At 43.8% G+C, this 10532-nt stretch overlaps 1 protein-coding gene across 1 annotated transcript in view; it reads right to left on the bottom strand.

The window, feature by feature from the left end:
• Window positions 1-10532, bottom strand: part of ano7 (anoctamin 7) — a 52972-nt gene that overhangs the window by 32609 nt on the left and 9831 nt on the right. Inside the window, exons 5-13 of the mRNA XM_046072760.1 lie at window positions 9006-9113; window positions 8544-8680; window positions 7801-7858; window positions 5299-5409; window positions 4896-5061; window positions 4720-4810; window positions 2865-2961; window positions 2229-2372; window positions 1376-1513 (exon numbers count right to left, since the gene is read on the bottom strand). Coding sequence (XP_045928716.1) covers window positions 1376-1513; window positions 2229-2372; window positions 2865-2961; window positions 4720-4810; window positions 4896-5061; window positions 5299-5409; window positions 7801-7858; window positions 8544-8680; window positions 9006-9113 — 1050 coding nt within the window. The remainder of the gene's footprint in view (window positions 1-1375; window positions 1514-2228; window positions 2373-2864; window positions 2962-4719; window positions 4811-4895; window positions 5062-5298; window positions 5410-7800; window positions 7859-8543; window positions 8681-9005; window positions 9114-10532) is intronic.

Here is a 10532-nt window from a genome sequence, read left to right as displayed (position 1 = left end):
TTTGCATTGGCTTCCAGTAAAATCCAGAATAGAATTTAAAATCATTCTTCTTACCTACAAAGCTCTTAATGGTCAGGCACCATCTTATCTTAAAGAGCTCATAGTACCTTACTACCCCACCAGAGCACTGCGCTCCCAGAATGCAGGGTTACTTGTGGTTCCTAGAGTCTCCAAAAGTAGACTAGGAGCCAGAGCGTTCAGCTATCAAGCTCCTCTCCTGTGGAACCAGGTTCCAGTTTGGGTTCAGGAGGCAGACACCATCTCCACATTTAAGAGTAGGCTTAAGACTTTCCTCTTTGATAAAGCTTATAGTTAGGGCTGGCTCAGGTAGTCCTGAACCATCCCTTAGTTATGCTGCTATAGGCCTAGACTGCCGGGGGATTTCCCATGATGCACTGAGCTCCTCTCTCCTCTACTTTCTCTCCCTCTGTATGTATGTTACTAACACAACTTCTCCCCTTTCTGGTAGTCTTGTGCTTTCTCGTCCCTCTCCTCTCTCCTCCTATCACTTCCTGCAGGTTTTCTGGCTCTGGAGCTGTGGAGTCTGAATCTGTGGTTGCGGGTCACCTGCTGCCCCCGTGTTCCTGCTCGACACCCTCTGCTGCAACGACTATTGTTGCTAGTCTTATTGTTATTATTGTTATTATAATCATTAACATTAAGATTATTATCATTAACACTACTATAAATATCTGTACCATTTTTCATTTAGTCTATAGCAACATCACCTTTACTGTCTGTACCTTTGTATGTATATTGTATAGGCTGCCTCCCTCCCCTCTCTCTCTCTTTCTCTCTCTCTCGTCGTCTCTCTCTCTCTCTCTCTCTCTCTCTCCCTCTCTCTCTCTCTCTCTCTCTCTCCTTCACCCCAACCGGTGGAGGCAGATGGCCGCCCACCCTGAGCCATGGTTCTGCTCGAGGTTTCTGCCTCTTAAAGGAAGTTTTTCCTTGCCTCTGTCTCCTAGTGCTGCTCTTGGTGGGAACTGTTGGGCTTCTGTAAATATCATCATAGAGTACGGTCTAGACCTGCTCTTTTATGAAAAGCGCTGTGAAATAACTGTTGTTGTGATTTGGCGCTATATAAATAAAATTTAATTGAATTGAAAACAAGGTCGTCGATTCCAACTATAGCAACACCGGTTGGCCGACGTGTGGACCAGTCAAATAATAGTTTAGTCCTGTGACATCACAATCAGCTGACCTACCTGGTGAGTATTAGCTGTAGTTTCCTGACACCTCTACCTGCTTATCTTTAAAAAAAGGTAACTCCAACCATTGTTCGATGTCATCACCCCCAGTAGATGGGCGGAAACCCTCCAAACTGTCCCAGTGTCAGAGTAGTCAGAGGTTAAGGGTCAGAGGCCAGGAGACTCACCATGGTGATGATGATCATGCAGCCGGTCAGAGTTCTGTTGAGTCGTTTACTTTCAGGGAAGTACGGTTCCTCTGCTCCGGTCACCGGGTTCCTCATGGTCATCGGCGCCATGGCGGTAAACTCTGGACGAGGGCGCTCCTGTGAACAACACATATGAACACCCCAAAACCCTTGAGATAAAAAATATTTATTAGCATTAGGGTTGGTTATCGTTTAAAATCTTACGATACCAGAACCAAAACCAGTACCCTTAAAGTGATCCTGATACCAACAGGGTACTTTTTTCGATACCTTGCATAAAATGCCACGTGTTGAAGCCACAGTAGTTGATTGGTAGCCTATAATTATTTTAATTGTTGTTATGGACAAGCAAGGTGATCTATTTCATTTTTTGTTACATAAAAGTATTGGGAAACTGAATCAGATTTTATACAGTTTATGGTGCAGACACATAAAGGAAAAAAGGCGTGTTTGTCTCTTTCTTTAGGTGTGTTGTTTGCGTGTTTGGCTGCAAGCAAAACCATACAAATAGTAATTTTTTACGGTGATCTGGCAACAAAAAGCATGGATTGATGTACTGGTTTGACTGGAGACGTTTCGATTTTACTCGATACTGGGCTGTTTCGGTCGATACCATAAAGATACCGAGTAGCAATGCCCATCCCTAATTAGCATAATTTCTTTATCAATAATATAAGACAGCTAAATTTTGCCTTTCTGTGGTTGTCAAGTATTCATACTCATAACCCCAAAGCTTTGTATGCTATCTTAAATCAGCACTTTGTAATCTATGTTACTTAGTTTTACTTACTTTATGTTTTTAAGTGCGACAGGTGTGGTGTGAGACAGGTACCTCAATGTCCTGGAATTCGGAGCAGCCCCAGCGGTGAGTCAGAGTTGAACAACTTCTCTTCCAATACTCCAGGAAGGTGACGGACCACAGAGCCATGAAGACACTGAGAAACACTGTTCCTCCATTATCAAACAACAGACCAACCTACAGAGACAGACAGGTCAACAGACAAGTGAATTTACTGTGTTCAGACAGAACGCACAGCAGACTTTGGAGGTGGTGATTGCATAGTGTGAATTCACCCATTAACATTGAGTGAAAATGCTGAAGAGCCTTAAACCTGCATTCTCTCTAGCAGCCAGCAGGGGGCGACTCTGCCGGGTGCAGAAAGAAGTGTGATTGTATAGAAGTCTATGAGAAAATGTTTCTACTTGTCAGCTGATTTATTCCCTCAGTAAACACTTTCCTGATGAGTTTCTGGTCTCAGTCGCTAGTTTCAAGTCTTCTTCAACACAGCATGATGTTCATTTAGTAAATTATGGTCCCATTTAGAGGAACAGAGACCAGGAAGCAGGGGAGGCTTTAGGGCGGGGCTACAAGCTGATTGAAAAAGCTGTTCTACCATCTGACAAGTAGTGAACTGATGAAACATACTGACACCAATCCAGACAGGTGGATAGGTGGACAGACAAGTACCTTGTAGGTGAGACAGATGCTGGAGTAGTTCCAGTGGGAGCAGATGTTACAGAGAGGACACATGATGAAGCTGTTCCCACTGTCACACAACTCCATCCTACACAAAAACACACACCAATAAATAGTCAACAGGCATTTCACTGCTGATACCATGCAGGTGATCTGTAAGGGTCTTTACCATACTAAGGCTACATCCACCATTAATACATTTTAAAGAGGTGGTATTCTGCTTTTTGTTTTTTCCCCTCTCCTTTATTGAGTTATAAACCTTTTTTGTGCATGTAACAGGTTTGCAAAGTGAAAAAGCCCAAAGTGAGTTCCCATCTCCCACAGAAAACTCTGCTCTGAACTGAAAACAGCTCGTTTGCAGTCCAGCCGCTTCCCTTTCATCCCTGTGACGTCACAGGGATGAAAGCTAAACGCGCCTCATGTAACGCTCGCCAAGCGCCGACTCCGACACGCCCTCAGAAACAGCGAGCTGCAGCACACAGCTCTCCTCTCCCTTCCAAACACTAGCTACCCTCCAGGCAGTCAGTGGACAGAAAGTTGTTCCTGTGATGTAGAGACAGAGCTCAGTTAAAACTTTATGGATACAGATTAATAACTCACCGCTCTGAAACTCTCGCTCCAGTACGTGTTGCCGAGCCGGTCGGCAACACGTACGGCTGAACCCGAGCCGTTTACCGGCTTCTCGCCGACCCGCCCTTCTCTGCTTCGGATTGGCTAGCAGTCCTTAACTAGGAACTGAGCATGTGCAACTCCCAACAAAGATCATTTAGAGACAAGATGTATCACTCCATAGCAAAGAGGAGCTGCAGCAATGTGACAAAAAATTTATCATGTAAACCTGTTCTGGTGCAACCCCTAAATAGGAACCTGAAAATGTGCATAATACCACCTCTTTAAATAAAACAATCTCCGTCCACACCAGCGTTGAAGCTGCATATCAGAATTAGTTGTCCTAAAATAACTGAAAACATGACCATTCAAGTATACTGGGCTTGCGCCTGCTGGTGTGTACAGGAAGAAGATTGTCTACTCCGGAGTTGCAAAAGTGACTCATCTGACCCAATCAGGAAGCCAAATGTGAGCGTCTGTACTGTGGTTTAAAGGTGCAGTCCGCAATAATGCAATACCCCGGAGTTTTAAAACAAACATAGGGTTAGCAGCGTTTGGATTTGCCAAGATAGTGTGGATGGAAGGCCTGAATGTAGCAAAAGTGCTGCGTTTCTGTGAAAAGGTAGTAGTGTGGATGTAGCCTAAGAAGACCACGTGTAGATAAAGCTGAGTATCGTCAGTATATTATCAGAGAGAAATATATTTGTAAATTATTTGTCCAAGAAGAAAAACTGCTTACAAAAAAAACAGGGTTCAAGATGAATCACCTGAAAGTATCATTAAAAAATGATTTAAAAAAATGGATTTTGGATAACAATGACTAAAATTATATACTAGCTGATTCCTGAATGTCTCAGGCCCAATCTCAATGTCCCCCATAAAACCCATGAACCATCACAGATTTATTTGGTGCTTGTCTATTTACCGTTCTTCTTCTTTCTTCTCGTATAAAGCAGGATAGCTCTCGCTTCGGGATTCCCCTGCTAACCCCTGTGTTTCACTTCAATCAATCACAGTCCCAGTCTGCAGAAATGCAGTCTTACCAAACAGGGTGCGTAAAGGGCTTAAAATGTCTGAGAGAGATCCCTCATGCACCAGACAATCTGATAGCGGGACAGTCCTAAGAACTGATGGACTTACCGGGAACGTGCCTCAAAGTCTGTGAGTGTGGACATTTGAGATTTGGCCTTAGCCTTACTCACATTGTAAAACAAAGTATTTGACTGTTTATACTTACGCTGGAACATCAGTGGCCACGACCCAGAACCCAAACAAGAAGATCACAGTCCCAACGAGAGCCGCCGGCAACAGCCAGCCCGTGTAGAAACCTACAGTCAGACATAGTTACTGTTAAAGCAAACAGCAGACAGTTGGTAGCAGCTAGTTAGTGACTGGCGTGTTTGCTATAGTTACCGAGCCAGGCAAAGTAAAGGGCTATCTTCTCTCCGAAGTACTCCCTGATGTGATGCAGAGGTTGGTAGCGTTTAAAGCAGGACCACCGGGCCCAGTATGTATACAGGATCTGTCTCAGACCTAAAGACTGGGGGGGCACCGGAGGGTTTGGAGGCTTGAAACCTCCCTGCAAACACAGTATATAAGCAGAATATAGGTTTGATGGTCAGTCTGGATCCCTGTGCTGCTGTCATCAGTCGCAATTTGTCCATTTTGTGAAGTTTGATATTAATTATTGGAACTTTAAATGTCCGGGTTTAATAATGAAACAGGATAAAAAGTTTCCTGATGGTGACCAGGTAATAGGGCTAAGGGTGGTGTCGGGGTTTGGGTTTAGGGTTTAGGGTTAGGGTTTGGAGCTCACCTCATGCAGCGGGTAGGCAGCAGTGAAGACCTGCTCACTCAGCAGTCGGTCGATTCCCACCCTTCCCTTTTTCACTGAACCGTACCGGGTCCGGGCCAGGATCTCATACAGCTGGAGGGACAGGACACATGTATGCACACAGGACTAAAACAAACAACCCTCTGATCCTTTCTTAGACCCATAGTCCTGATGTCACTATATAACATCTACATCAGTGGAGCAGAGGTGGAGCAGGTGAACAGTTTTAGTTTCCTGTTAATCAGCGTCTCAGAGAAACTGACATGGTCGTCTCACATCTCCACACTGGTGAAGAAAGCTCAGACACGGCTGGATTTATTAAGGAAACTTAAGAAGGCTTAAATCCTGTGCCAAGTTCCAGCACGTTTTTATCCCAGGGTGTCAAATACTGACACTATGAGAAAACCTGACAGTCGGCTTTGATGCACAAAGTACCCTTCAGCGTCCAGACACCTTGGCTTTCAAGTAACTCCAATGTATCCCATCCGCCATCATGTAATGTACTGATTCCAACCCAAAACCATGATCTTTTCCTAAACCTAAAGGTGTCTCATGCAGACCCTGAAGGGTACCTTGTGCATCAAATACTGAAAGCATTCTCAAAGTGTTGCTATTTGAATGTGTTACAAGTTCTGATGAACAACAGAAAGCATCCTGACCGGAAACATCACTAACAGATATGGGATGCGCACGGTCCAGGACCGGAGGGCTCCGCAGCGGGTGATTCAGGGCGCTTTCACACATGTAGTTCGGTTCATTTGGTCTGGACCAAGTGAAAAACATGGTACACTGAAGAAGTACAAGAGAAGTAACCGTGACGTTACACAGACTGACAGGTAATTTGTTGATTGGATAGCTTTGGCGATTGTCATCCTGCATCATCAGGACCCACGTGGGGAAATCAAACTCCGACTGACAGACGTTTATGTAGCACTTTAATGCTTCTGATCTGTATCGCAAAGAGCTCACGAAGTGATAATTTATTCTAAGCATGATTAATAATGTCAGCAGAACAGCAGATCGACCGCATAGCCCACAAATCAACCGCAGAAGATCATTGGTACCCATCTCCTGAGCACCACTGATATCGGTGAGGTGAGGTGCCTACAGAGCCCAAAGAATATAAAAAGGACAGAACCCCCTCAGCCACATCCTGTTCACCCTGCTGCCTTCTGGGAAGAGATAGAGAGATATGTGCAACCTTTATACAACCCTGTCTAGCAGCTAATCAACTATTGTGACAAAATGCAATCTTTTATGTTGGATTGATCCTTTAAATCTCTATATGGTTTAAAAAGAAGAACAGAAGCTCCGGTGTTCGTATGCCATGTTGAGACCTGCACTCAACTGAGGAACAAGGAACCAGGAAAACCTAGACTCAGGATGGGTTGGTCTTTGAGGATGTGTGTGTGTTTTTAGATTGTGTTTGAGGAGGAGGCGTAAACGCTTGCAGCATCTATATGCTGACTGAAACATCCTGGAATCTGAGAAGTCAGTGGGTCTGCATCTCTGAACCAATCAGAGGAGGACCACACCTTTTTCCTCCAGACTCTTTCTGTAAACATGTCAGCCTGACAACACGCCCTCAGATCAGAACAGACGATTAATATCTGCTGATGAGTAATATTATTTATTTATAAGTATTAGTGTTTCATTGATGAAGCAGAGATAAGGAGAAATCGATTCACTTTTCTAAAACTGTATTTTTATGTTTCTCAGATCAATGAAAAATAAAACATGGTGTCCGTGTTTGTTATCTGTTCATTCAATCTGGGAAAAATGCAAAACAACCAATATTTAGTTTTTCTGCATTTTCTGGGAATCAAAAAGGGAAAATAACTGTTTTCTTTTGTACATCTCATCGAATTAACAAAACCAAACTCAAGTCATATTTCTGTGTTTTGGATTTTGCCCCATGTCAGCGGGGATTGGCTCCGCGACCCCGGACGCAGGATAAGAGGCTGACGATGAATGAATGAATTTCTCTACTAAAATTGATAAAATTCCCTAAAATTCATCTTAGCTTCAATTTCAAATTGTCTCAACAGCACGGTGATGAAACGCACCGCAAAACAAAATAACAGAGAGATGATCCTTTTTATTTGTACAGTCTGAATGAGATATTTGAACAAATGGACGACACACGGACATTTTGGAACCTAATCTCCAACCGTCCTCACAGCTCAGGTTTTGTGTTCGTCAATGTGGTGAATTTTACAAAATAAACCATAAACCAGCTGACTGACGCGGAAACTTTGGGACCAGGCAGAGTTATTCCAGCACAGCAGCTCTGTTTGTTTTCTGGGCTGCCATGTCTGTGTTCACTCTACTCAAAACAGACAGCAGGGGCAGGTATGTATACAATACAGATAAGCTGGTAGGAATGGGTGGGGGGTCAACACAAATGTTTGCCCCTGAGGGTCCCCAAATCCCTTAATGTGGACATGGTCTGATGGTCTGTTATTGTAAACATATCTAACTCACCACCTGGTGTCTCTGAGTCGATTTGAAGAACGTCTCTCTGTCGTTGCTGCCCAGAAACCTGCAGACATGAACATTACATTATATTTATTCATTTGGCTGACGCTTTTATCCAAAGTGACTTACAATTGCTAGACATGTCAGAGGTCGCATGAGAACAATTAGCGGATAACCACATGGTACCTGCCACGTATTTCCAGGAAAAACTCCTAAAATAACAAACCCTAAATAAATCAGTAATATCTCCTCAACCATCAGGCCTGGATGCATAATTCTGGTCTCCTTTGAAAGGTCAGAAGCTGAGGAATATAAATCAATTGTACATAAACACATTTATTTTACCATTACAGACTACATGAAGATGCAATACAGAAAAAATTGATATTTTCATCCTCGCCTGGTGAAAAAAACTATGTTTTAATGCAATAAACCATCAAAACCATCATAAAGTAGATTATAATGCGCCTGAATATGTTCTAATCCATGTTTATATGTTCACTTTTCACAACTGTTCAGCCACAAGTTAGTCATTTTCAACTAATCCTTTTTTCAAGTGAAACTTTGTTCAGCCCTTCCATTTTAACCACTATTTACTACAAAACTGACACTCAGGTATTGTTCTGATACTGTTGAGAAATGCCAAAGATAACTATCGTGTTCTTCTTCTTTTGTTGATAAAGTGAAATAAAACAGGGTAAATAATAAATAAATAAATCTGAAACATGGTCTGTTTATAACGCTGCTACCTCTGCAGCTTGTTGGTCCTGAACTGACAGGTGTAGTAGTCAGGTGGGGGGTTCGGGACGTCCTGAAACAGAAGGTTGGGAATTGACAGCCTGGACAGGACCTTCTCAGACCAGTTAATGAACGGAGTGGTGACCACCTGCAGGACAGAGGACAAACTGTGAGGACACACTGTGCAAAGTACTCCATTATATGTAAAAGTCCTTCATTAAAAATGTTACTTTAAACCTCAAAATTATTAAAAATAAAGTAAAATGATTACATTTGATGAACATTCAGCTGTAAAACATTTTACTTTGTAAAGTAACTAAAGCAGTTAAATAAGCCGAGTAGTATAAAGTCCAGTACCTCAGAATTTGTACTTCAGAACAGTTGTTGAGTAAATATACTTAGTTACTTTGCACTGCTGGAAATTACTGAACGTAGATGTTTCCTCTGAGGATGAGGAGGAGGAGGAGTTTTACCTGCAGAGGCACTCTGAGACTGATCTCTTCAGCGTAGTAACACAGGACGCTCCACGGAGCGCTGAGGAGGACAAAACAGATCTTCCTCTTGGTCTGAAGGACCTCCTTCTGTAGAAGAATACACAGAAACTGGTTTAAATCCGCTCCGTCCTAAAGAACCTCCTCAGTATTAGCTGGAAACTGTTCATCGTTCACTTGTGGAGTCCCACAGGGTTCGCATCTGGGTCCTCTTCTCTTCTCTGTTTATGCTCCCACTTGGTCTCTTAATGACTTGTTATCAGGTGTGGTGGGTTATCAGACAGCTCCCCACACCTGATGATGCATTTACATTTATTCAATTAGCGCTTGACGCTTTTATCCAGAGCGACTTACAATTGCTATACATATGTCAGATGTCGCACGCCTCTGGAACTAGGGGTTAAGTGTCTTGCTCAGGGACACATTGGTGTCTCCCAGTGGATTCGAACCCGGTTCTCTCACACCAAAGGCATTTGCGTACTGTATCTGATCAGAATCAGAATCAGAAGGAGCTTTATTGCCAAGTAGTGTTTTACACATACTAGGAATTTGCTGTGGTAATAAGGTGCTACACGCAGACAAACATACAGTCAACATAAATAAATGTGGAAATATATAAATATGGAATTGAAGAACAACGTTGCAGATATATACATGTGCATTATTCTGGGTCTGTGCTGTGCAGAAGTAACGCAATGGAAGAGAATATTGTGTACATATAATAAAAAATATATAAACTGACAACATAAAAATATACAACAACAAAGATCAACAATCAACAACAAATATGTGCGACGTGCCAGGTCTGAGCCCGACACGAGATGAAACAGTATTTACATGTGCAGAGACATTTGTATCATTTGCAAGGGGGGAGTGTCAGTGGGGGACCCGGGTCTTGTTAATGAGGCTGCAGACGGGAACTTTTGTGGCGAGAGGTTTTGGTCCTGATGGACCGCAGCCTCCTGCCAGAGGGGAGAGTCTGAAACAGTTTCTCTCCGGGATGGGAGGAGTCAGCTGCAATCTTTCCTGCTCGCCTCAGAGTCCTGGAGGCATGCAGGTCCACAAGAGAAGGAAGATTGCAGCCAATCACCTTCTCTACAGAGCGAATGATGCGCTGCAGCCTGCCCTTGTCCCTGGCAGTGGCAGCAGCGTACCAGATGGTGATGGAGGAGGTGAGGATGGACTCACTGATGGCGGTGTAGAAGTGCACCATCATTGTCTTGGCAGGCTGAACTTCTTCAGCTGCCGCAGGAAGTACATCCTCTGCTGGGCCTTCTTGGTGAGGGAGGTGATGTTCAGCTCCCACTTGAGGTCCTGGGAGATGATGGTGCCCAGGAAGTGGAAGGAGTCCACAGTGGTGACGGGGGAGTCACACAGGATGATGGGGGAGGGTGGGGCTGGGCTCTTTCTGAAGTCTACGACCATCTCCACGGTCTTCAGAACGTTGAGCTCCAGACTGTTCTGGCTGCACCAGGTCACCAGATGGTCGATCTCCCACCTGTAGGCGGA

The sequence above is a fragment of the Micropterus dolomieu genome, linkage group LG17 (genome assembly GCF_021292245.1).
Source record: "Micropterus dolomieu isolate WLL.071019.BEF.003 ecotype Adirondacks linkage group LG17, ASM2129224v1, whole genome shotgun sequence".
Lineage (NCBI taxonomy): Eukaryota > Metazoa > Chordata > Actinopteri > Centrarchiformes > Centrarchidae > Micropterus > Micropterus dolomieu.
Note: the sequence above shows the minus strand (reverse complement) of the source record. Positions and strands in the feature narration are given on the sequence as shown.